Below are 27428 nucleotides of genomic sequence, written 5' to 3' on the forward strand. Positions count from 1 at the left end.
ATGTGCCAGAACTCTCAAGTTCCCAGGTCTTGGATTAGGGTGTCTGTGGAACAATTTTCATTTTTCATTTTAATGTTACTTATGTGGTTTTGTCTGGGAGGATATGTTCACTTTTAAATTAGGTATTCGTGTAAATAATGTAAGCCATTTTGGAGTCAGGTGGCCTTGAAATCCAATAAGCAAACGAACAATTTCTACAAAAAAGAACATATCATATTAATATCCTTAATATTAGCACCCACAAAGAAGGGATGAATTAATTTTGAAGACTGCCTTACACGCCCTCCTTTTTTTTATTATCTGTGGAGAAGTTTGATGGGCAAGTCAATGGCATATTACAATAACTATTTCAACTGGCTATTATCCTTTGATTTAAGATGCTTAATATGAAAAAAAAAAGAAAGAAAAAGGAAAGAAAGCAGCATTACCCAGGATATATAGGAAGGTGTTAGCTCTTTCAGGCTGGATGGGGCTGTCATTCAGTTGTGCCTCGCAGACATACATTCCCATGTCGGCTGAAGTTGGGTTTGTGATAGCTAGACGTCTGCCCAGGCTGCCGATCCCATTGAGGATTTTCCCATTCCTCTTCCAGGTGATACTTAATTTCTCAATGGGGCTAGGAGGGGAAAAAAAAACATGTGTCTGTTATTGCTCTGACGTAAGTTATGACGTTAGCATCATTCCACTAGGAAAGAACCACAGGTGAGCAGAGAATGAGTTGTTTAGAAAGAAGCTCAGAAGCAACTCCCAGATCTTCTGCCAAAATATCCAGAAAAAAAGAAAAGGTGGGGAGGGAGGGGAATAGCCTTTCATAAGAAGATGTCCTCCAGAGCTATTGGTCTTACAAAACTCATAACCCCCAGCCTGATGGAACCAGGCTACTTGAGAATCATGACAGCTGATATCCAAGGTATTCTAAAGGATATCAGAACGAGGGAGATAGCAACAGAGCCAGAGTCCAAGACCTTTGCTCCTTGATCTATTTCTCTTCCAGGTACAGAAGATAACTGGACAGTTGAATATTGCTCTAATACTGGCAATAGAAGGGGGATCATCCCAGTAGTAAGGGGAGAAGGCTAGATTAGGACATGCAGAACAAGTTGTATCTCCTCTCTCCCCCAAGAGAGAAGAATGATATAGTGCAGGGGTCTCCAACCTTAGCAACTTTAAGGCCTGCGGACTTCAGCTCCCAGAATTCCCCAGCTGTGCTGGCTTTGGAATTCTGGGAGTTTTAAATCTGTAAGGTCTTCACGTTGCCAAGGCTGGACACCCCTGATTGAGCATCTCAGTAAACAAATACAGAGAAAGTTCAAACGTTCGCTGAAGTCTCTGAACATCTGCTGTCCAGCGACCATATTTAATTGTAATGGTAATTTTACTTCTTCATGCTAATGGTTTGTTTTGCCTAAGGGAAGGATGGTAAAAATAAATGCAACTCAGGGGGTACATCCGTACTGAGAAATACATCCATTATAATTCAATTATAAATAATTGAAATAATTGAAATCTCTGCTTTCATAGGAAAAAGGAACCGGCTGGCCCTTGAAGCATTCCAGGTTCTCTTCCAGGATGCATCTTTTCCCTCTTTTCATCCAGGCCAGATATTCACGTTGCCCAGAAGGAAAGCGGGCAAGTTCCCAATTTTCAGTAAGCGCTATTTTGGGTAGAAGAGTTGCCCAGCAGTCAATACTTTGATTTCCTCTTTTCCAAACATTTCTTTTTTGCCCAAAATGTGGAACAAAATGAGAAGTCATTATCGATTTTAAAAATTGTTAGCACTCTGGACAATTGTCACAAGCGGTGGCCCAGATGAGGTAAATCTCTGGTGTTTTACAGTAGTTCCATACAAATAATTTGTGTATGTATACATATATATACATATATACATACACACACATACATACATACATATATACATACATACATACATATATATTCCTCAAAGCACGAAGCTGAAAACACCAGCCTGAAGATGACGAATGGGACTTTGTCGAAACGTCGCCAAGACACTTCCAATTTTACGCGGGAGAAAACCCAAACAACCAAAGACCTACATACAAACACCCGCTAAAACCTCAGAAAACATATATATGCATTTTTTAAATCTGCGCCAAAAGAACACATATTTTGGTGAGGTTAGAAAAAATAAAGTTGGCTGCAAAACTGACTAAAGAAAGTTGTACGGAGCAATAAATACAGATCTTCTAAATGGTTTGTCTTAGAATTGAGTGAGAGAGGCTGGCTGAAGGTCACCTAGCTGGCTTCATGCCCAAGGCAGGACTCCAACTTGCCGTCTCCCAGTTTCTAGCTTGTTGCATTAACCACCCCAACAAATTGGGTCTCTCGTCGGGGGCTGGGTGTACCTTACCTGCCATTGGCCAGACACTCCAGGATGGCTCCATTGCTCCCAGGGGTTGCACTTGAGTTATGTGGAGGGATCACGATCGTGGGGGTCATGGTGTTGGTTGAGGCATCAGCACCTGTAAAGAGGAGGTGGAAGACCGGCAAGGGGTTAAATGCCAATCAAGGAGAAGCTCAGGGTTGAAATGAGGGGTCCTTGATGCCCTCTGAGCTTGTTTTCTTGCAGACATTTCATTACCCAGACTAGGTAACAACAGCACGGATGATGTTATCTAGTTGGGTAATGAAATGTCTGCAAGAAAACAACCAAGCTCAGAGAGTACCAAGGACCCCACATGTGTCTGTCTGTCTGTCTGTCTGTCTGTCCATCCGTCCGTCCATCCATCCAGCTGTAAACAACAGCCTAAGTTCAATGCTACCAACACTGTCAGGGCAGGGAACTATATATAAACAGTGAACAAGCCCCACACTCACTTGCACTGATGATGTTACCTAGCTGGGTAATGAAATGTCTGCAAGAAAACAACCAAGCTCAGAGACCATCAAGGATCCCATGGTTATTGTCCTCCCCCTTCTCCACTCCACAAACCCCAGTCTCTTCTAGCACTGATGAAGTTATCTAGTCAGGTTATGAAACATCTGCAAGAAAAAAACCAAGCTCAGAGAGTCTCAAGGACCACACAGTCCTCCTCCTCCTCCTCCTCCCCTCTGCAAATACCCACTCCCTTCTAGCACTGATGATGTTACCTAGTCGGGTCATGAAACATTTGCAAGAAAACCACCAAGCTAAGAGGGCACCAAGGACCTCATAGTCTTCCTCCTCTTTCTCTTCCTCCTCCACTCCATAAACCCCACTCCCTTCTACCAGTAGCACTGAGGATGTTACCTAGTCGGGTCATGAAATGTCTGCAAGCAAGCAACCAAGCCCAGAGAGCACCAAGAGCAAGTCAGGAGTTAAATATTCAGACCATCATTTGTATTGAACGTAAGAGGTTGATGGGTGGTGGGATCCATCTCCACTGTTCTCTGCTCCCAATTAGGACTGGCAGGGCTCCAGGCCATTCCATTGTAGATACCCATAATGTATATTGTACTTGAAGTTTCCTGTCACTGGAAACAAAGCAAATTCTTTTTTTTTTCCCTCCCCGCTACCAAGCACTTCTATTTTTATCAACCACTTGCTGATTTATATTTTTAGGATCTTTTCATGTTCTGTTTAATCTTATAAGTTCTGTGCGATCTTAATAGAGGCTTTCAAGTGAGTTCTTTTTTTTTAAAGAAATAAAACCTATTTTTTACATACACTGGTGAACAAGAATGAAATTAACAAAGCAGCAGATCACAACAATTTCAATCCTCTTTCCTTATCGGAAAAGTAAATAACCCAAATCGGCTTCTCTTTTGTGAATCGACAAACTGTAAATAATTTAGCTTATGCAATCCTCAGACACTTCAGAAAAAAAGATGGCAGAAGGGGGGGGGGAAATCCTGCCAACTTCGCCGTTTCTCTTTTCAAAAATTTCAGTGCGTGTATTTAATAAGTAAATTAAAATACCAATATGCTATTGCTTTGCTTCGAGCTATTCATTTGGGGAAAACACAGTATTATTTCCCTACATGAACAAGAGAATAATAACAGATTGCTAAAAATAAAAACAGCAATAAAAGAGTTGCAAAGGGAAGGAAAATTAAACCATGTCTAAACCAATGCAAATCCAAACCGACTCATCAAACACTATACATTAAGGCAGCTTAGCATTATAAAACCCCAAATTATAAGTTAATGCAATTTAGAAGTAGCAGCTGAAATATTTCAAATCCTTCCATCACCAGCGCAAACATCTATTATAACAAAGCAGAGGACGAAAAAAAAATCTTTATGGTAAATTTGATTCCTTTGTATCTTGAGTGGAATGATATTGTAATTTGGGATACACACAGGGGGAGGGGGGGATTTCCCAAAAAACATCGCTGCAAATACCACGGAACTGGAACCGTGACTTAGCTAGCATGACCCTGTGGCCAGTTTGATTGGCTTCAGACTGTTGACCTAAGGTAGCCATGCCTGTTATGTGAAGGTCCACAAAAAAAAGAAGGATTAGGGGTCCTTGGTGGTCTCTGAGCTTGCTTGTTTTCTTGCCGATGTTTTGTGACCCAAACTAGGTAACATCATCAGTGCTAGAGAAGGGCTTTGAGGATTGGAAAGAAGGACCCCATCCAAAGCAACGCAGACACTTTCTGGAGGATCGGTGTGATTGCCTTCTGATGTAGAATTCTCACCACACAGAGAAGATGAGGGCCAGACAAGAAGCAGCTCCTGACGGGGAGAATGGTTAATCAATGGAACAGTTTGCCTCCTAGAATTGTGGGTGCTCCATCCCTGGAGATTTTCCAGACAAGATCGGACAACTGTTTGTCCAAGATGGAATAAGGACGTCTGTCTAGGGGAGGGGGGTGACTAGAAGACCTCCAAGGTCCCTTTCCAGCCTTTGGATTCTATGATGAGACTGAAAGAGGATACCCAAGCTAGGCCTCAGAATAGATTAACGTTTGTTTCTGAAGAACAGCAATACTGCCAGAATAACTGAAATTGATAAAGGCAGCAGTGTTATTTAGGACTAAAGGAAAACATTACATTCGCATTCCATTTCAAATGGACCAATATTCTTGTGCATATTCATGGAGCGCCATATTTATCCCCAAGAAAACGTGAATGGTTGAAGGATGTGGCTTATTCTTTTTATGGAGCATCCGCTTTTATGATTGATTTCCCGCAATTTATACCTGCTTTATACCCGTAGGACTGAATAGAGAAGGACCTCGTTTCTAGAACTGGGGCAGAACTGAGAGATGGAACATCTCTCTCTTCCTATTCTAACAAGAAGATATTCAATGACTGTGTGGACCCTTCCCAACTTCAATGCTCAGGTTCTAACGCAGCATTATATTCTTTTCTTTTTTTAAAGCAGGGGAATGATTAGAATGGAGTAAAATGTGGAGAGGCCAAGAAGGACACTTTTAATTTGGCAATGCATTCACCTCAGTCTCTTATTCCCAAGCATTGTTTTTTTTTCTTCTTTTTTTCAGTTCTTCACCACTTCAAAAGGAACCAAAGAACCAGTGAGGACCTGGGCTGACTTCTAGCCATTCATGCTTCGAGAATCTCTTTGTGCCTAAATAGATGAGTAGAGGAGACGGAATGACAGCAGTGAAGTGGATGGAGGCCAGGCTTCATTAGCTGCTTACTACTAATTGCAGGGAGAACAACAGTGTCCAACATCAATGCTTATTTCATTTCCATTCATCTTATGTACTAGAAGCACCCTATTAGCAAAATTAGTCATCTGATAATGGTTTCCGAACTTGTAGAGTTAAGATGAGGCTGATAAGGACTTAATCTATTTCCTTTGAATCCTGGCACAACGGTGGAATAACAGTAGCCCTTTATCTAATGGAGGACTAATGTACTTATATTGAATATGCTGCACTGTTCAGTTATATTCAACATGTCAAAATGTTTCATGATCGGCTTGCAAGAGGTCAACCAAGGGAATAGTTATTAACCAATGAATAACACTTCATATTTCAGAAAAGATCTTATAATTAGATGTCCACTTTCTTTTTGACATATTTTTATTCCCAGAAGATGCCGTTCCCAAATGAGTTTGGACATGCCATCAAGTGCACATTGATGAATCAGCAGAGAGGCATGGAGAAGACCAATGATGGTACGTATTCATGCACAAAGAATAACAGTCAATGTTATTTTATTTGCAAATGACAACACAGCTCAATTTTCTACAAAAAAAAAATAATAACTAGATCTTGAAATACTATGTTCCTGGCCTTGTCTGAAAGCCATCAAAGACCCAAAGAAGAGACAAGCTGTCTTTCTCCAGGAAAGGGAGGAGAAGCTCCAGTTTTTACTACTCCATGTCCACACTTTCATATAGTGGCCTCAATGTCAACTTCTCCATATATGGAAGATAGCAGTATGCTTAAACTTTAAACAAATGGCAAGGGGCAATTTGTTAAATTATCCCACTCTTACAGACACTACAGTCTAGGAAGAGCTCATCTTATGGCCATGCCCAAGGCCTAAGAAGTTTGCATGACTATTGCCATCAGGAAACCAAGGACATTAGCCTGGAAACCATAATGGAGTCACTACTGTGTATAAACATATAAGAGAGGAGCAGGCAGAGCTGGGGAGGGTGGGAGTTAAAAGTGTCATTAGTTTGGAATCCTTGCAAGAGATCCAAGCTCTGCCCACCTTGAATTCCCTATATCTAACACCAATTTAGTGCTGACTGTTAGTTGACCAGATTCTTTTGTATAAGTATGAATAAATCTTCTATGCTGCAATTTTACCAATGATCCTGATTCTTTGCATCTGGAGATGATGGAGATGGAGATAAGAGATGATAGAAATGGAACTGGAGAGACATCAGAGCCAAAGAGACATCTGCCCACAGAAACGGGGCTAGCCTAAACTGACCCACTTAAGTCTTACTTTTAAGTCAACTATTGCTGCCTGTTTGGGTAGGATTTTTGTGTGTCAGTTATTTTGCTGGCAAATGAATATTATTTGCTAGCAGAACCACAAATGTAGAGATGAGCTCAGCTCTTTGGACAGGAACTACTTGTCCCATTAGGGACCAAATTCTTCATTTTGAAAAACGTTGCAAATACTGAAAAGCTATGGAAAATTAAGCCACATATTCTAGCACTTTCCAGTTACAACTCAGTGGCTCACCTCAAAAGCAAGGATAATTTTTGTCCCCTGTTCTGAACTCGCTTTCTAACAACTCTTTGCATTCAAAAAGCAATTTGGAAGTTCAGACTGTCACTGACCCGACTTTCCTCTCATGCACAGCAAGACACTTTTCCCCCTTTCTTTTTTTTTTTCTTTTTCCTTTCCCAGAAATGAAACAGCTGCACACATCGTCATAGCTTTTAACTTGAATATATATATATATATATATATATATATATATATATATATATATATATATATATATATAGCTGTGAGACATATTTTATCCAAAGAACGTTCAGGTAGCTTTTCATAATTTTTTAAAAGAGCTTTGATATCAAATACACGACTTCCAGGAGCGTGCAATTTTGCACAATGAAAGGGAACCAGCACTGTAGTTGGACAGCATGAACAATTAGGCTTTCAAAGTTTTTCAAGGAGAAACAGGCCCCGCATCCTCTTCCCAGACAAACTTCTGGGTGGGAATCAGTTAATTTACATCATTTACCTGGCCAGAAAACCAGCTGTTGTTCCCTTAAGGGTGGAATTTGCAAGACAAAAGACTACATCTGAGTAGGAATCTAAAACAGCAGATCAAAGGGATGCTAAATAGAATTGTAGAATTGACCTCCTCAGTGTCCATGAACAGGGGGCGTAGTATCCCAGGGCTGAAAGGGACCTTGAAGGTCAACATCTAGTCCAACCCCCAGCTCATGGAGGAGACCCTATACCCGGGGTCTTCAAACATGGCCATTTTATGACTTGTGGACTTCAACTCGCAGAATTCCTCACTCGTCTGTGTTCGGCAGAACTTTTTTATCAAATTTAATAAGGACATGGATTTAATTTAATTTAATTATTTATTTTAGAGAGAGAGAAAGAGTCCATTTGGCCTAGTGGTTAAGGCAACAGGCTAGAAACTAGGTGACGGTGAGTTCTAGTCCTGCCTTAGGTATGAAAGCCAGTTGGGTGAGCTTGGGCCAATCACCAGGAGACGGTGAGTTGTAGTCCTGCCTTAGGCATGAAAGCCAGCTGGGTGACCTTGGGCCAATCACCAAGAGACAGTGAGTTCTAGTCCTGCCTTAGGTATGAAAGCCAGTTGGGTGAGCTTGGGCTAATCACCAGGAGACGGTGAGTTGTAGTCCTGCCTTAGGCATGAAAGCCAGCTGGGTGACCTTGGGCCAATCACCAGGAGACAGTGAGTTCTAGTCCTGCCTTAGGCGTGAAAACCGGCTGGGTGACCTTCAGCCAGTCCATATGGCTTGAGCGACAATTCGATCCATTCTTGTCGCAAGCAATGGATCAATGCTAGGTTGATCTGAGAAAAGCAGACTCTGCACTTGTGGGAAAATGCTTGGATGGAAAAAAAGAAACTTTTCATGGATGTTGCAAAGAATAAGGAACATAGATACAGCTTTGTGAACAGATCTGCTCACTGAATGCCAATCACCCAGCTCATCTTTCAGCACACAATGAAATGAAGAAGAAAATTCACGCCACTTCACACTCGGCAAGATAAGGGAATGGATGACTGTTTAGCTATTCTCTCTTTGCTGACTTGCTACACGAATACTGGTGTGTCGGCAATGCGCCGAGAATTCCATTTTAGTTGTGTGAACTAGCCCCAAGTGGCTGTGAAGATTCCTCTGGAAAAGAAGAACACCATACTGTATTTCTCAGGCTGTCCCAAGCTAACTTTAAAAAATAAAATAAGAAATACATTTTCCTACAGCACAAAAACACAAGAGCTCAGCAAATGCAAGACAAATGCAGACCCAAAGCTGCAGGTTGCGTTTGATTTGCAATACGTGGTTATCACAGCAACTTAATATTTAAGGTTAGTCTTCGCACTCATTTTATATGCTTTGCATTCCTCCAGATAAATCTTATTATGAGAGGGCAGGGAATGCAAGGGGTTTTGAAAATAAACCCATTTTTTAATAAATTGATTATCCCGACAATTTAACTATTTCAAGCTAATTATATAGAGAAGACCTTATTCTTTTTTTTTCTTCTTTAAAAGCAAGTGTAATTTATTGCCAGAAGAATGCAAAAAAATCACCTCTGCTCTTGGCAGGTGCCAAATGAGAGAGCCTCGTAACATCCAGCCACACAAAACCAACAATGAACTTAGGTTAGTGTATGATTTATTCACTTAACTATATCAAATTCTTTGGGGGCTAGTGTTGCAGCTGTCTTTGCAAGGAATGGAAGGGACATAAATGCATTTTCATGGGAGGGAGGGAGGGAGGGAGGGAGGGAGGGAGGAAGGAAGGAAGGAAGGAAGGAAGGAAGGAAGGAGGGAAGGAAGAAGGGAAGGAAGGAAGGAAGGAGGGAGGGAGGGAGGGAGGGAGGGAGGGAGGGAAGGAAGGAAGGAAGGAAGGAAGGAAGGAAGGAAGGAAGGAAGGAAGGAAGGAAGGAAGGAAGGAAGGAGAGGCAAGGAACTCAAAATGGTGTCCACAACATGTTTCTTATGATGTATGTAAAACATGGGTTTTACATACATAAATGAAGCCATCTTGACGTCCTTGATTACCCCCTGGGGACAGAAAGGGCACTTCTACATGAGAATTCTGTGCCAATTGGAAACCTATTCTGAACATCCACAATCTACGTTAGCTGTATTTTATTGCCGATTTAATGCTGCAATGCCTTTAAACTTGTAATAAAACTTTTTTAAAAAATAACGGTGGGATTCTGGAGGCCTTCTCGATAGTCCATTTTGCCATTTGCAAGAATTCTTGCTTCGAAACAATATTGGTGTGGTTTTTTTTTGGGGTTTTTTTTTTTTTTTGCAATATTGCAAACCGATTTGCTTTTTAAGGGTCATTTGCTTTAACATCCTGAAAATCATTCAAAGGGATGCACGGGGTGGGTGGTGTAGAACTGTAGTACATAATTAAATCCATCTAAAAAGTATCATTTTAAACTAGAGTAAGGCTGCAAAAATGTATGACCACCAAATCCTGGAATGATGATTGCCTGTGTTTCTTCTTAAGACTTGATTAGTATCGCATCTATTAAGATATCTTTGGCAAATTTATCACATGACACCTTGTGTTGCCTATAACAATCACTTGTTTTTTTTAATGGTTTTTAAAAAACAGCCAGTACCATATGGTATCAAAACCTAGCAGAAAATGTAAATTAAATATAATGAGGATCAAGATAAACTGTGTTTGCTAGAAACCTAAGGGGAAAATTCCAAATCTGAGTAGCTATAAATACTAATTATGAAGTGGAAATGAAAAATCCACTTCATAATTCAGAACAGGAGATAGTCCCTCACATTTGACCAATCGGTGACGTTCTTAGACCATTCAGCTCCTTCAGGCATCTTGTGGAACTATAGAAAATAAAAATAATAGCTCAGAAATTCAAACCTCAAGGCCATTGCCAAGATTAAATATGATATATAATGTTGAAATGCAATTTTAGGATTATCCCAACGGTACGGAAAAAAAAAAGCTTTTAAACTGAAGTCTAGTTGTTCCTCAGAAATCTAAGCAGATGGAAGAAGTATTGTGTGTGTGTGTGTGTGTGTGTGTGTGTGTGTGTGTGTACATACATACATATATCTCTAATAATCTTAAAAACTTGAATCCCAGGAATATTCATTAAAATACAATAGAGCCACTGAACTCCGGGATAGAAAAAACTTTTTAACAAATACAACTTAGCTTTTGTCAATCCTATATATATATAAACATGGTCCCTTCCACGTAATCAGCTTCAAGGGTAGAACAGTAATATCAGCAAATTGTTCAGTGGCCTCACCAGCAAAAGGATAATTCTGGACCTAATGAAAGATTAACTAAGCCATGAACGCTAAACAAGCTTCTGCCCTGGATACGGGAGGAATGGTCATTTCCAATATGTTCCCTATTCAGCAGACCTGTTTTGCTCCAAAAGCAAATAAGCTGCAGAGAGAAAAAAAAATATTTATCTGCCTCATTGACCTAAAAACATATCTTGGTTCCATCTGGCAATTGCATCCTGCAATATGGTGGCATTAAAATTGTCAGGAGGTATGTGTGTGACACTGTTTCTTTCCCACGTCTACAGTGTATCATCTTCAGAACAGAACTGCAAGGAAATGTTAAATAAACTAATAAATAAAGGAGAATATTTGCAGCTCAAGGTTGATGTGAGAGGTCCTTGGTGCTCTCTGAGCTTGTTTGTTTTCTTGCAGATGTTTCATGACCCAAACTAGGTAACATCATCAGTGTTAGGGTGAGAAACTAATAAATGGCTTTTTGTACCTGTACTTCAATTATCTCCAGATCTTCTTGGCATAGATAACAAAGCTAAACCTGGAGTTAAAAGCCAGAGGTACATAGAGAATGCAGAAATGTTAAACTCCTGCTGAAAATGAATAACAGAATAAAGAGAGATGGAAGGGACCTTGGAGGTCTTCTAGTCTGACCCCCTGCTCCAACAGGAGAGCTTATACCATTCCGGAGAAATGATCAGCACAGAATAATGCTGACTGCAATTTCTATCTGAAAATTTTTTTTAATGGATCCTTTTCCTCATCGGCAATTTGATGCAATTTGTGATTGAATTGTACTTTGTGACTATGGTTCACGGTGAAACTGATCAAAAGTTCTATTATTTTTTGGGGGGAAGCTGCTATGACTACATACTGCAGACACCTTCAACTTTGCAGTCAGAAATGATGGAGATGACGGGAAATGTGGAAAAGAGAGATTCTTTTGGAGGTCTCTTCTAAGGGAGACCCCAGAAAATTCATCAAAAGCTGAAACGGGGAATGAGGCAATTGTGGAAAAGTCTATGTCAGGGGTGTCCAATCTTGCAACTTTAAGACCTGTGGACTTCAACTCCCAGAATTCTGGGTGGTGAAGTCCACAGGTTTTGGAGTTGCCAAGTTTGAACACCCCTGGTCAACATGGTTCCTAGGATAAAAATTCCAGAATCAGTTGAGCAAACCCAACAGTACCAAGGGCTGGACCATGAACAATCACCCAGGTCCTTCTGTTTGGAGAGGAGAAATTTTAACACCACCAACGAAAGAAAATGTGATCCAGACACTAGCCAAGTACTTATCTATCCACCCATCCTCCTATATGCCTGTCTGCCCTATCCTACTCGGGCTTCTTATTGGCATTTCTCCAAATGCAATTGCGGTACGAAATATTTTTAAATACGTTTACAGAGAGCTAAAGAAATTAGACTGCACTTACAAAGCGGATGAAAAGCTGTTCTATTGATCTTCTGTGCACAAGGAGAGAAATACCCTTAATTTGACAAGCATTAATTTTTGTCTTCCTTTCTGCTACATCCTAGATCTCTTCTCACCCTGCTGCTCTTTTATGTGCTTTCGTTCTGAGGAAGTGGTCATTGTAAAACCGTTCCAACGAAGGAACCAAACAGGGGAGTTTCAGAAAAAAACGAGAACGGACGGCGAGCCACATCAACGTGAAGATTGAGGGAGCAGAAGAAAAAGAGAGAGAGAGGAAGCCAAAACGTGAACGACGGGAGATGAGCAATCCTAAGCAGAAATTTCATTGGGAAGAATGGAAAGGAGGCTGTGTTGCATGAAAGAACAACAATAATAATAAAAAAGTTGGAAGGGACCTTGGAGATCATCTAGCCCAACCCCTTGCTCAGGCAGGAAACCCTATACCATTTCAGACAAATGGTTGTCCAGTCTCTTCTTAAAAACTTCCAGTGTTGGAGCACCCACAACTTCTGGAGGCAGGTTGTTCCACTGGTTAATTGTTCTAACTGTCAGGAAGTTTCTCCTCAGTTCTAGGTTGCTTCTCTCCTTGATTGGTTTCCATCTGTTGCTTCTTGTCCTGCCTTCAGGTGCTTTGGAGACTAGCTTGACTCCCTTTTATTTGGGGCAGACCCTGAGATATTGGAGCACTGCTGTCATGTTCCCCCTTGTCCTTCTCTTCATTAACAACCAGAAGAGGCTGAATTGACATCACAGCCTAAAAGTGGCTTTTGAAGACCAAGGACAGGTAGTCCTTCACTTATAACCATTACTAAGCGATCGTTCAAATTTACCACAGCACGGGGAAAAAGTGACTTATAACCATTGTAGAATCCCTACCATCAAGTGATCACCATTCAAATGGCATGTACTTACGACAGCTGCAGCATCTTGGGGGAAATGGGATCGCCATTCATGAGCTTCCCAACCAGCATCCGAGAAGCAAAGTCAATGAGAGGGGGGGAAGCTGGATTTGCTTAACGACTTAACTGCAGTGAGTTGCTCAACAACGATGGCAAAAAAGAGATAGTAAAATTGGCCACCATTCACTTAACAATCTGGACATTCAGGTCCCTATAAGTACAAATGGGCGTTGCAGAACTTATAAACCTTCATCAATAGCTGCAACTAGTCTAAATGCATGTCAAGGATAAGCAACATGTTCTCTGTAATCACTTTCTTTCCTATCCAGGAAATTTTTTTCCCCAAATTACAGATCTTCATGATGATGATAATAATGCAGGTGTATTCTCATCTGCTTTACTGCATCCATTCATTCCAGTTCTGGCTCCCTCTCGAATCCCAGTTATTCAGAGAAATTGCCTGAAATTCAAGTGAGTTATTACGAGAGTTTCCTTAGATTTAAGCTCCAAAAACAGTTGAGCTTCCAAGTTAATCCACTGCTGCCCTTCCGTGGCCAAGCCTGTTTCCATGGATGCCATGATGTTGCCACACAAATAGGGCACGTTAATGGAACAGTCCCATCATGCATATGACTTAAATTTCACAGTTCAGGTCATCAGCACGAAGATGGCATTCTGGCTTCCGTCTGGATGGATGCTTAATATTTCTACGCATGTAACTGTAAGCAACTGAGAGGCAAGGCCAGATTACAAATGTAAAAATAAATGGAACCATAAATAAAAAACATCTTTAAACTAGTTGCAAGACAGATGCACATCGAGTGACACGCAATGTTCTGTGCAGACAGAGTTCTGCTGAAAAGATTTTGATTGATTTGCACTGTTGGGTAGCCTAGCACAGCAGAGCAAACATTTAGGGAAGCGATGTGATCTGAAGTAATAGGAGAAGAAATGAGAAGGCATTATGCTCAAGCCAAAGAGGGAGACCGCTTAAGTGCTAATGTTACAGGACAGAGACTTCTCCTGTGGAGACGCACAACCATCCTTCAGACGGTGGCATTTATTTGAAAGCTGAAAGAGACCAAAGCATTTATCTTGGCTGCCACTTAAGGACTGGGTTCCCCAACGCTCAGCGCTGTGGCTGTGACCCAGAGCGCAAGGCACCACAAACAGAAACCACAGCGAGGAAACAACTCAGCAACATCCTGAGATGCCCGCATCAATTCCCGTTGAGCCAAATAAAGCAGAACTTTATTAAGCAGGCTCACAGCTAAGAAGAGCACTTGCAGAAACATCACTGAGGTCGCATCCTGAACAATTATGCTGAAATAGTTCTTAAAAATAAGGACTCCCAACCTTTCATGTCTATCAAAGATCATTTTGCAAGACACGGGGTGCCGTCAGCTCTTGACCTCCACTTCCTACTACATTAATTGACTCGATAAGAGCCTTCTTGGCTGCCCCGATTGAAAAGAGCAATTAAAGAAGCAAAACATAATTTGCCTATAATAGATGAGTGTTTGCGACTGTAAGAGACTTTCTTGTTAAGGACCAGGTGGGCACAAGACATGATACATCCACCCACCCGTTTAGATTCACATCCACAGGACCAGAAGGAAAAGCTGCCCAGAGCATCCTCAAATCGGTACTTGGTCTGAACACAATTTTAAACCAGGAATTCCCAGAAAGCAAGAACCAAGTCACAAATGTCGCACTGTCGTATGCAATTTTGCAGTGCTTCTAAATCCTCATCACATCTGTAGGGATTCCAGACTAATTCCCTCTTCCATCGCTAACACAAAGAGAAATGAGAGTTCCACAAAATTCCACAAATGAGGGCAAAGACTTTGCATGCCTGGGGGCTTTCTAGACCTAACAATGTGCTTGCTTGGAAGTCTCTCATAAAAAAAGATTTTTTTTTAGCCCCTCTTCATTTATGATCTAGGCATTATACTGAATAATTCCCCAATTATTGGTATGCAGAAAGCCACCCAGAAAATTTAGTACTCTCTGTCTCTCTCTCTCTCTCTCTCTCTCTCTCTCTCTCTCTCTCTCTCTCTCTCTCTCTCTCTCTCTCTCTCTCTCTCTCTCTCTCTCCCCTTCTGGCACATCAGCTTTGTTAAAGAACAAAAAGCAAAAGCAAAAAGCAAAAGCAAAGAGAAATGAATGACTAGATTAAACAAGGAGATAGCATATATCTTGTCTGGCTTTTTCACATCATTCCATCACCCATACACTTTCTCTGTTTCACTAAATTAGGTAAATTTACCTTCCATTAGAGGGTCTGCAAAATGTCCCTTCCAAATCCTCATAGGCTGTAATATCACCATGGTAATGCAATGCTGCAGAGAAGCTGCTCATTTAATTTTTCCCTGGGCCCTATTGATTTATGGCCCATTAAAGAGGATTTGGAAATGCAGGCTGAACAAACCTTTGCACATTTCCTTCAACTAAGGCTGGCCATTACAGTAGGCATAGTTCAGGCAGGATAATCAAAGATGGGACGGTACTGGAATATTACCCTCTAATCATAGTCACCTGATGTTCATTTCAGACTAACATCTGATAGATCTGTAGATATTTACAGGCACATGCATGCACAGACTCTGCTACAGCACTGAAATTTTACATGGTGGATTATTATTATTTTAATGCACTTGGAGAATAAGGAAAAGAAAACACACCGGCAGATCATAAAAGCCACAAGAATTGTGACTGCTTTCGCCCTACTTCTTCCATCTTTCACAAGTATAGTTCAATAAATGCATGAGCCATGTGAATAACTGATAGAAGAGGGAGAAAAATGGAAGGGGAAAAATTTATTGCACCCTACAGCATCCTTTCTCATCCCGAATTCGTAAAAGCAATTAAAAACACACATTTTATTGAAAATCACATTTAATTAAAATTATACGCAATACAAAGATTTTTTTTAAAAGCCGCAGTTGATTTTTGATTTTTTATTTTGTCAAGGACGTTTATAGAACAAGGCCAATGCAATAATTTACTAAGAATCAGACATGGTCTTGATCAAATTTTCATGAGAGTTAGAAGCAAATGAAAGAGAGAAAATTGCCCAAGAGGGGTGTTCTATAAAAGAAACCTTACTTTCTTAGGCTCGTACCTTGAAAAAATATTTATTCTGAAGGTGGCAGTACTTATTCACTACTTGCTTTGCAAATTTGGGGAAACAGAGAAGCCAGACTAGCAGGGACCCCAATCACTGTATCTCCTGGATGGATGGGAAACTACCAGCCTGGCAAGGTGGAGGAGTCAAGAGAGGAACTAGCCTCGAGTCTTGCGTAGCCACAAGAGACTTAGGACTGACCCCTCCTCAGTTCCATGGAATCTTATTGGTTTGTTCTCAAGGGAAGACTGGGGAGATGTTTGTATTATAAGTTGAATACTGTAGAGCAGTCAACTTGAATCCTTCATCTATGGATCTGGTTGTTTACCCTTGACATAAATGGTCTCTTTCTTATCCAGGCACATTCGCAACTTCCATCCAGTGCTCACAATGCTCTACTACCCATGTTGTCATGCAATGATGTAACAGTTGTATATCCATCAGGAAAGGTCAACTTAGCATATAAGGAAGACAGTGCTATAGAGAAATAGGCTGTATCAGGCATTGTTCAGAGGCTACAAGCTGGGAGAGAGATGGCCACTGAGAGGTGGTGAAAGCAGGAGTGTCCAACCTTGCCAATTTTAAGGCTTGTGGACTTCAATTCCCAAAATTCCCAAGCCAGCAGGGAACTGAAGTCCACAAGTCTTAAAGTTGCCAAGGGTAGACAATCCTGAACCTTTCTTCCCTCTTTAGCAACATTCCCACCACAACAGAGCAAAGCCCCAAAGACTAGGAAACAACGATTGCCACATTTTAATAGAATCCAAGTAGGATGAGGGGAACTTATTAAGGAACAAGACAGTAATAGGTCATTGTTTGCTGTAGGTACACATTTTGGCAAAATGAGGAATAAGGAATTAGAGGCATTCATTTCGATCATTCTGCAATTTAATCATAAGTTGTTTTTTTCCTAGTACAATATAGGAGTGATTAGTAGCATAATGAAATTCACCAGAAAATATGGAACACATACTTGAAAAATGCAGCTGCTAAAAAAAGGTGCCAGAATTGTAATGATATAAGCAACAGCATTATCTAAGAATGCATTTTGTGTTGTCTGCTATGGAAAATAATAGCCGCGACGAGCTGAGCCATCAGGAGCATAAAAGGGGGGGGGCTTTAATTTAAAACAATCAAGTAGAATGTGATAGGAAAATGATATTTTTGAGTACCTGGGCAATCTCTCCCAACCAGAGCAAATATCACTTGGACTAGGTGATCTTGTAGTTTTATTCTGTTAGTAAGCTTGGACAATGTCATAAGTAAGGCTTCTGAGCAGATTTGCTCATTCAAGTTCTCTATCCTTCATCAGGGTGGAGCAGCTAAAAAGCAACTGCTTACAAATTGTTCTAAGCTAACCATGACATCTGCTGGTTTATTCCAAACCTTAGAAACCAGAGACTATCTCCATGGAAACAATTCCTGACCTGCAGAGTCCAAACGTACCTTTGAGATGACATGGAAAGCTTCAAAAGACTGTGAATAGCTGCACGATCAATTCAAGTGTCCTTGCAAATCTGATTATTAAAAGTATTGGGAAGAGCTTCAGGGACAAGAGGCAACAACATCCTGAGCGAGTCCTCATTTTATTATTATTATTATTATTATTATTATTATTCTTGGATGGACTGTTTTCTCTATGTTCACCTCCAATAGCCAGGAACCAATGAAGAGGAGAAGTCAACCATCTCTAGATACGCAGAAGAGATAGGAAGTTTCAAAAATCAATCCCAGGCTATTAGGCGACATGTTTGGTTACTCAGTGTGTACTCTCAAATATTAGTGTTATTGCTTATTGTCATTGGTTATGAGTTCTTTGGTCTTTGATCACACATATTGCAACAAGCAGTGCAGACGTGGCCACAAAAACAGCCACAGAGGAAAAAATAAAACATATCCCCAAAAACATATTTCTGTGGGGTCCTTGGTGCTCTTTGAGCTTGGTTGTTTTCTTGCAAATGAGTCATCCAGCTAGGTCACATCATCAGCGCTAGAAGGGAGTGGAGTTTGTTGGGTAATGAAACCTCTGCAAGAAAACAACCAAGTTCACCAAAGACCCCCTCCTCCTCCTCCTCCTCCTCCTCCTCCTCCTCCTCCTCCTCCTCCTCTCCAAAAACCCACTCCTTCAAGCACTGATAACATTATCCAGTTGAGCAATGAAACATCTGCAAGAAAACAATCAAGCTCAGAGGTCTCCAAGGACCCCTAATTCCTCCTCCTCCACTCCACAAACCCACTCGCTTCTAGCACTGATAATGTATCCGGTTGGGTCATGAAATGTCTACAAACAAACAACCAAGCTCAGAGAGCACCGAGGACCCCACAGTTTAACCCAGAGCTACAAAAAAATCTCTTCTATTGGTAAACATCTCTCCATTTTAAGAATAGCCTCCTGAATGAAATCCATCATGTGGAAATCAAGACCCTGAGATCAAGAAATTCAGTTGGGAGGCAAAGTATGGTTGTCCTAATGGCTTTTTTTTTTTTTTTTTAGATTTTATAACCCTACACGACTCTGATTGATTCAACCCTGAATGATATTATTTTGTTTTAAAAAAAGATACTACCTATTGGCGAAAGCTGTGCTAAATTCCATCAGAGAAGTGACAGATGACAATTTTTTTGCCTAACTACCAGCCGTGGCAAGGTGAAATGCGGGTCGAATGGATATAATGTCAGCTTGCTTATTTGATTTGATTTTCTTTTCTTGTCTTGTCTTTTTGCATGTATGGCTATTCTGTTTTTGTTTTTGTCTCATTTGCAATTGACTCGGAGTTCACACTGTGCCCGCGCTTTTCTTTCTCTCTGTTTAGGCTGCCTTCTTCGGGCTGGAGATTCTGCTTGTTCCGTCATTTTTTATTTCTCCACTAAATCTTCGGAAATGTACTGTGGATGGCCCCAGGAGCCAAAACAGCAAAGATGAAGTAAAATGAGAAGCAGAGCTGTCTTGTTTAATCTATGAGTGTTCCCAGCCAGGATTCTGTTTTGAAAATTTGTAACCGCCTGCTTCTCTGGTGAGGCTGAAGAATTCCCATCAAAGCTGAAGTCCTGTGGCCAGCCAGAAGCAGAACTCACTGGATGCTGGGTTTTCCTGAATCTGAGGATCACCCAAACTCTCTTCCATTGCTTCAGGAGCATACAGTGTCTGTGTGTGTAGCTAAAACAACACCCACACAGTGTATATACAGGTAGTCCTGGACTTACAAACACAATTAGGATCAGAATTTCCATCGCTAAAGAAGATGGTTATTGAGTCATGCACAATTCTATTTTTTTTTTTTTTGCCCTGATAGTTAATTGAATCACTGCAGTTGATAAGTGAGTAATGTAGTTGTTAAGCAAATCCAGCTTCCCCCGTTGGCTTTGTTTGTAGCTTGGCTGGGAAGGTTACCAAGTGGTGCTCATGTAACCCTGGGGTGCTACAACTGTCAGAAGTATGTGTTGGTTGCCGAGTGCCCAAATTTTGATCACTGTGATGGACATGAAAACAAGGGCTGGTCATAAAGTCACTTTTTTCACAGTCCTTATCACTTTGAATGGCCATTGAATCTATGGTTATAAGTCAAGCACTTACCTGTACTCTCTTAGAATAACAGAGTGGGAAAGGACCTTGTAGGTCATCTAGTCGAACCCCCTGCCCAAGCAAGAGTCCCTACACCATTTCTGACAGATGGCAGTCCAGTCTTACTTCGATGACCAGCTGACAGAGCTCTCTAATTTAATTCTCACTTAAAATTGGAAGTTGATATCAGAGTTTTTTTTCTGAGTAGAATCGAGGGGTGATTCTGCTCAGCCTAGCGCAGAGATATTTTTGTAATGAGAGGGTTTTTGGGGGGGGTGCATCCCTTCAATCTGGGTACTTAAATTCGTTATTAAGCAATCGAGACATTCCCCAATTCCTGGGAAGTTCCAGAAAGTGGAAAACATTCATTTTTTTTTTCATTCTTTCCTTCCCGGCAATGACAGACATGTCATTTCTGGCACCATGTTTTAGATCTATCTGTAAATGTAGACTCAGTTATCCAGGCCAAAAGCATGTGAAAAGGTTAAAATCATGGCAACTTATAAACTTTGGTCTAGTTGCTATGATTAACCTTTTAAATATTTTGGATCACATTGCAAATGCTTCAGCATTTGGCTATGCTGAAGCATTTGAGCTTCAGCATAGCCAAAAACAGAAGCTAGGATCTACAGCTTCCCCGCTCCTCCCACTGTCAATCATCCTGAAATAAATCAAATATAATCAAATGTATTTTCTTTAACGAGTTTATATAGAAACCCATATGCCCAAGGAGCTCTGGATAGCGCTTTGATCAAATCGAATCAAATCTATCACGAAGAGCGATATACAGACTCTCTGGTAATTAAGTCAGATAGATGGCACCTAGAATTTATTTTAAAAAATCGAAAAACGCTTTGCAATTCTTGATATGTCAACTAACATTCAGAGCACAACCTACTCATCACATTTCACAGTTCTCAGATATATACGCACAACTGAGGGAAAAATATATGAGAGGACATACACTTGAATCTGCGGTTTAATTAACGTGTTAGCTGACTGACTTTAAACGATATTAAAATATGAATTCTGAGAATTGTTAACCTGCAAATTAAAGTTGAACGATAAAGGATGTATACATTAAAACACAAATAGTCTAACTGAATAAATGCTGGAATGTTCTGAAATGGCGATCACTCAGGGTTGTTTTGCTAGAGACTGACACTTACTTGAAGAGCTATCAGCTTCCCTGACCTTACTTATCTCAAGGGGTGACAAAGAATAAAAGAGGCTGTGAATAGCTACAGGCAGAGTAGAACAGTTAGCTGCAAGACCAAGATGTTTCCTGTGATATATTATACATTATTTGTTCTATTATTAGCATTCCTGTTAGTAACAGCAGTAGTAGCTCATTGCGTAGTCAGCCAGATGTTTAGACTGGGCATTCGGCATTCTTGCCCTCCTATCGAGTTCTTCCCAAGGAGCTGGGATAGGCAGATGTTGTTCTTTGATGAAAGATCTCGTCGCGGGATGTAAGCTCTTTCTGAGTCAAGCTGCCTTTTGCAATTGACCAACCTGGATGTTGTCAATGCCGAAGGCGTTCAAGTTGTGCTCCAGTTGTTTTGGGATTGCACCCAAGGTGCCTATTACTATTGGTTTTCGATCTCTGTATACTTGCAATGAGCAAACAATTTTTCTTCAAGTGGTCCTACAGCTTCAACTTTTCTTCAAGTAGTCCTGTAGCCCTGGTTGCTCAATCAAAAGTCTTGAGTCCTGTAGCCCATTTGTCACCAGATGTGCAGGAATTGCAGATCCTAATACAGTCCTTGTTGAACCTGGCAAGAACCAATCCAGTATGGGTTTCTGTAAATTACGTCTCTCTCTATTTTTATAGGAGTGATACTCTTCATTTGACTCCTCTGATGAGACCTGTCTAGTATGGTTGAACCTCTGACCTAGCTCTTCCTCAGGAAACACAAGGCCCATAACCACGTCAAAGTATTGTTGTTATTATTTTTCTCTTGGGCACATTATTTCAGAAGTACAGAATTCTCAGAGTGGTAAAAAAAAAAGATAAAATGTATTCAAATCTTCTTCTAGAGTTTCTTGTTTCTGTATTTTCTGTATTGGCCTGGTCTAATACTTATCTCTTAAAACAGAACCATGTAATCCTTTCCTCTAAGTCAAGACATGCATGGTTCATCACATTTTCCACTGAAATGAAAGCAAAGTTACTAAAATGATCAGCCACTCTTGCTCTACCCAACCTATGTGAGGGACAAATAGGAGAAAAGAGACCTAGTGGGCTTCTTGAGTCCTTGAAAGAAAGATGAAACAAGACTTGCCAGCTTGCTAGCTGGGGAATTCTGGGCGTTGACATCCACCCATCTTAACATTGCTGAATTCGAAAAACTCTGCTTTAAAACATTCTGTGCCTGGTATTTTCGCTGCGGAAAACTAACGTGGCTTCAGTTCTGTAAATTCAATTTGTGTGGTTTCTGTAAACTCATCTGAAGCAGCATATAATGTGTTTTAGCTAAACAACAATTATTATGGAAAGATCTGTAGAGACTGCAGGGGTTATTTTGCCTTTAATAGCATGACAAAAGGATTGGTATTTAATAATGCAGCAGCAATGTGGCTGGTGGGTGGGAACTGTGTTGGAATACCTGTTTTATAGGCACTGCATTGGCTCTAAAAACTAGGAGGAGGAGAAGGAGGAGGAGGAGGAGGAGGAGGAGGAGGAGGAGGAAGAAGAAGAAGAGGAAGAAGAAGAAGAAGAAGAAGAAGAAGAAGAAGAAGAAGAAGAAGAAGAAGAAGAAGAAGAAGAAGAAGAAGAAGAAGAAGAAGAAGAAGAAGAAGAAGAAGAAGAAGAAGAAGAAATATGTCTTGCTTTAGTGATCCACCTTACAGTCAACAATTCCATCAAATCTCCAACCTCCACCATGGACCAGATCTTCTTTTGAATTCTGTTTCTTCTAACTGTTTGCCAGCTCATTTCCCAAAGCATGAGGCAATTTCAGAGTCTAATAGACATTATGTTAAAATTCTCTCGGGATATATGGATCTTCTCCAAGTTTTTATAAAGTACCTTTCACTCATGCTTGTTATAAGCAAGATGAGAGAATGTCTAGGATTTCAGGGAAATGACCTACGAATGCAGGGTAGGGCTGATTAATATCAGGTAAACTGGAAGATTTCTTTCTAGATGTTTTTTATCGATGGCAATTGCGTGGTTTTTTTATTTTTCAAATTATATCCACAATGATGTATTTACCTTTTTATAGTCGTTATAAAGGGATTATTTTATCCATTGTGACATTCTCCCCACCCCCTTCAAGTCAGGCTGTTTTAGAGGCAAAAAAAGTATAAAAATCATTAAATTCTGGAGTGCTACGCTATGCTATGTTCTCATAGTAACTTAATAATTGTAAACTAGCAAAAAACAGCAAAAGACTGTTCCCCCCCCCATTGGCAATGCCAGATAAGAGATATAAAGCTCGGTGTGGTGATTTGCTGTTGATTTCCTTCATAATATTGCAAACTTTTTCATTTCTAAAAAGTGGCGAAGCTGCTGATGGAGGGGAGAAGTCAATGTACAATCAAAGCACATGTTTCTTATTTGCATAGCTTCTGAATTCAGACAGAATACTTAGATTTTCTGGGTGAACTGAGAAGATAAATTGAGCTCAAGCGAACTTAGAGACATGAAGCTAAGATGATTAAAATACATACAAATCTTGGACTTTTCTTCTTACCTTTGATCTGAAATTCTTTAAGGAAGTGTGGTTTTGAGAGTCTTAAAGGAGGCACAATGGCATTAAAATTGCCAGCTCAAAATCTGTGCATATATATTTCCTCAAATTAGATCCACATTCTAAATAAAGCATAGTTTTCATACATAATTTATCAGTCAAATATATACTACGGGGATGCTACATTTCACAAGCACAGAAAGAGAACACTTTGGTCAAAAAGGGTGAGGGGTGGAGTAGTTGGCTGTGGACAGAATTTTACACCATTGTTCACAAATGCAGTGTATGACCGGTCCCAGAGAAGCTTCTGGACAAGGAAACTGGCTCTTTGCTTGCTAACTGCAGATGTTGTGTGGTCCCTGATGCTCTCTGAGCTTGGTTGTTTTCACGCAGATGTTTCATGACTTGGGAGTGGGGCTTGCTCTCATTTTATATACAAATTTTATATATATATATATTTTCATATATAAGACTTGTAGATAAACCCCGTTCTTTTCTAGCACTGATGATGTAACTCAGTTGGGCGATGAAATATCTGCAAGAAAACAACCAGGCTCAGAAAGCACCAAGGATCTTAGAGTCCTCCTCCTCCTCCTCCTCCTCCCTCCCTCCCTCCCTCCCCCACTCCCTCCCCCACTCCCTTCCCCACTCCCTTCTAGCACTGATGATGTAACTCAATGGGGTGATGAAATATCTGCATGAAAGCCACAAACTCAGAGACCATCAAGGACCCCACCGAGATCTATTCATTTGCTGTGTCCAGGTACTACTAACATCTACTAATAGTATCAATGCCTTTCATTTATGGTTCTTTGATTCTAAAGGGGGCCTGTAGTGGATGGCACTTAGAGGGATCCCACTTTCTAGCACTAGTACATAAGCTTTATCTTTGATAGCCATTCGAACAAAGAACTCACATCTGTAAAGGAAGGTTTCTCTTTTCTTTTCTTTTTTTCAAAGCACACAGATAGTTGACAATTAATGTGAGTAGCCTTGCTTTGTTTATTTCGACTTTGATTTATTCTGTCTCTGATCTTCAACTCCCTCCCCCGCCCCTTCAAACCAACTATTCATTGTATTTACTTGGCTTCAAAACAATCATTCTGCAATATCAGCATTTCCCTTTTGCTTCTGGCCTTTAAACTCTGGCAAATCATTTCACAAGCTGGCCCTCTCCGACTCCTTTTCATTTTGTCTTGCTGCTACAGGAAAAGTCTATTACATTCGCTGCCTCTTTCTGCTTTCCCCTCTTCCTTGTTTTTACTCAACGTCTCCCCCATGGCAGTTTAATCTCTCCTTGTTTCTAGATCTTCCACACACATGTCCCAATTTCCTCCTTCAAAAACTGATTTTGCTTCTGATTTTTCTCAGTTTAGGTCCACTGAGTTTCCTTACAAAGTTCCTCTTCTTCTTTCTCTTTTGGATCATGCTTGCTTAGAGAACAAAGGCCACCCCTGGGGATCTCTCCAATGCAAGAGCATTATCAATATTTGATGGCATTCCAGGTTGGTCTGAGAGAAAACAAACCGCCACAAAAATAAGAACAACCCGTGCTTGGTAGTTGTAGATCAGGGGTGTCAAACTCAATTTCAGCATTGCAGTTTATTTATTTATGAGACTTATATACCGCTTTTAAGTGCAAGCCCTCTCTAAGCGGTGTACACCAGTAAGCAATGTATATATATATATTTACATTGCCCCCAACAATCTGGGTCCTACCCCGGAAGGATGGAAGGCTGAGTCAACCTTGAGTCGGTGGGATTTGAACCGCTGACCTTGGGGGGCCAGGTGGGTGCTGCCAGAGTGGGTGCAGCCTACTGGGTGGGCGGGGATGGAGTGGGTGTGTCCTACTGGGTGGGCGTGGCCAGTTCTACATCGTTCGCATCAAGGGTGCCTGTGGGGGCCTGGGCAGGAGTGGGACAGATCTGAGGGTCTCTGGCAGAAGGGGGTGGGACTGGGGCAAGTGCCAAGGCATGATCTACCTGGGCAAGTGCCAAGATGGCCACCACAAAATTGTACATTGGCTTCCGGCTGGCCTGGGCCAGGGCCAAGGCAGCGGGGGCCGTTCCCTCACTGTTTCCAGGATGGCTTCCCGGGCCACATGAAACTACTTTGCGGGCCGCATCCGGCCCCCGGGCCTTGTGTTTGACATGTCTGTCATAGATGGTGATCTACGGGGAAAGCAATGCCTTTGAGGCGGGATGGGCCTTGCCCCACTCTTCTGAGGAGCATCTGGACAAAGAAGAGAGAGAAGAAGCTTGAGGGTGCAACGGAGAAGACTGCAGGAAGTGTAGTAGATGGATTCTTGGGTCAGGGAATTCTGACTTGAAGAGAAAAGCAAGGTTAGGAACAGGAGAACTACAAGGCCAAAGGACAGCAGAGAGGATCTCTGAAGATCAGAAAATAAAAACAGAGATGGAGAGAGAACACACAGCTGTGAGTTGTGTAAAAGGAGACTCATTATGTTTGGAAAGCAGCATAGCCAGGCATGTTTCTCTGTGCATATTGTCCCCTTTCGGTGGCTAATCTTCTACCATCTGCTCCAACTGTAGCTGAAAAAACAGGACTGCTTTCAACAAAACGACAATCTGCAATGGAGGACTCTACCAGGATGGTTCTGATCAGGCCGTGCTGACTGTTTCAACCTCTGAGCTTCCCAAGACTCTTTTTTAACTGGGAACTCATGAACCCTCTGTGTGTTCCAGAAATATTTCCATTTCGCCCTTCTATTTATGAATGCCTGAGTCCTGTTATATGTGGCATTCGTTAACTCTTACAATCATTGGCACCATCATCTATCCAAGTTCCAGGCTGAAGCGGAGAAAAGAGTGCCACTAGTAATTAGAATATGGTACAATTACTTTAAAACTCCAAATGTTTCTGATCGAGTGCTTAATCCAGATTGGCTGCATTTGCACTCTTTAAAAGGAGGTTCTGATCATGAGTGAAACTATTTTCTTTTTCTTTTTCTTTAATTAAAACAACAATCCCAAGTGAGTGGGATTCACATCAAGAAACACAACCTGGAAACACTTCTCAAGAACAAATCAATAACCGGAACACAAGTAGAGGCCAACATTTTCCAATTGCTCACAACTGCTAGAATTAAAAAAAAGCCAAAATGCTGACTATTTCTACTAACACATTGCCTCCTCATAAATCTAAATCGTCATTTAACAAGAGATGCATTCATCTTTTTCCCCCCCTTAAGAAAACATCAATGTCAAAAACATGTTATGCTGTATAATACGAGCCATCTTCAGTTCAAATTAATCTACTTCTGTGCTCATTTTTAAAAAAACGATAGGCTTAGGGTGGAAAGAGAATTAGAAAATAAAGCAGATGGAAGGACAATGCAGAGTTACATCAAAAGCTTTAATTACAACTTCAACTGCAGCTATTATGACAAGGCACCGAATGGAAATTCAGATGCTGGGTTTGGAATAAGGCTATTATTCATGACTTCTTCCACACGTTTCATTTACAGTGGCAATCGTAACTTCAAACATTTTTTCCCCAATCTTCCTGTGAAACAGACCATTAACATTCCCATTTTACAGGTGAAGTAGCAAACTGACAGAGGCCACCAGCAAACGGAGCTGAGAAACAAGGCACTTGAACCAGTTTGATCCAATTCGGGAGAGAAAGTGTAATTTAACCTTCCCTCGCCCTCCCCCACCCCCCAAAAAATAATCTAAAACTTGGCCCAATAACTCTCCAGGCTTTTTGTAGCTTTTATTCAAAACTCTGTTCTTGTTTGATCCCACTTTTTTAGTTCCTTTTAACGTCCTATTAATCTATGCAAATACACCAAGATTCAGAAGA

General features: G+C 40.9%; 1 protein-coding gene across 2 annotated transcripts in view; it reads right to left on the reverse strand.

The window, feature by feature from the left end:
* SDK1 (sidekick cell adhesion molecule 1) overlaps positions 1 to 27428 on the reverse strand; it is a 301817-nt gene that overhangs the window by 132137 nt on the left and 142252 nt on the right. For both annotated transcript variants that reach the window (XM_039360268.1, XM_039360267.1), the window contains exons 6-7: positions 2369 to 2480; positions 429 to 616 (exon numbers count right to left, since the gene is read on the reverse strand). In XM_039360268.1, the coding sequence (XP_039216202.1) occupies positions 429 to 616; positions 2369 to 2480 (300 nt within the window). The remainder of the gene's footprint in view (positions 1 to 428; positions 617 to 2368; positions 2481 to 27428) is intronic.

Source organism: Crotalus tigris, unplaced genomic scaffold, assembly GCF_016545835.1.
Source record: "Crotalus tigris isolate CLP2741 ecotype Arizona unplaced genomic scaffold, ASM1654583v1 scf7180000019173.45859301935:6455823, whole genome shotgun sequence".
NCBI lineage: Eukaryota > Metazoa > Chordata > Lepidosauria > Squamata > Viperidae > Crotalus > Crotalus tigris.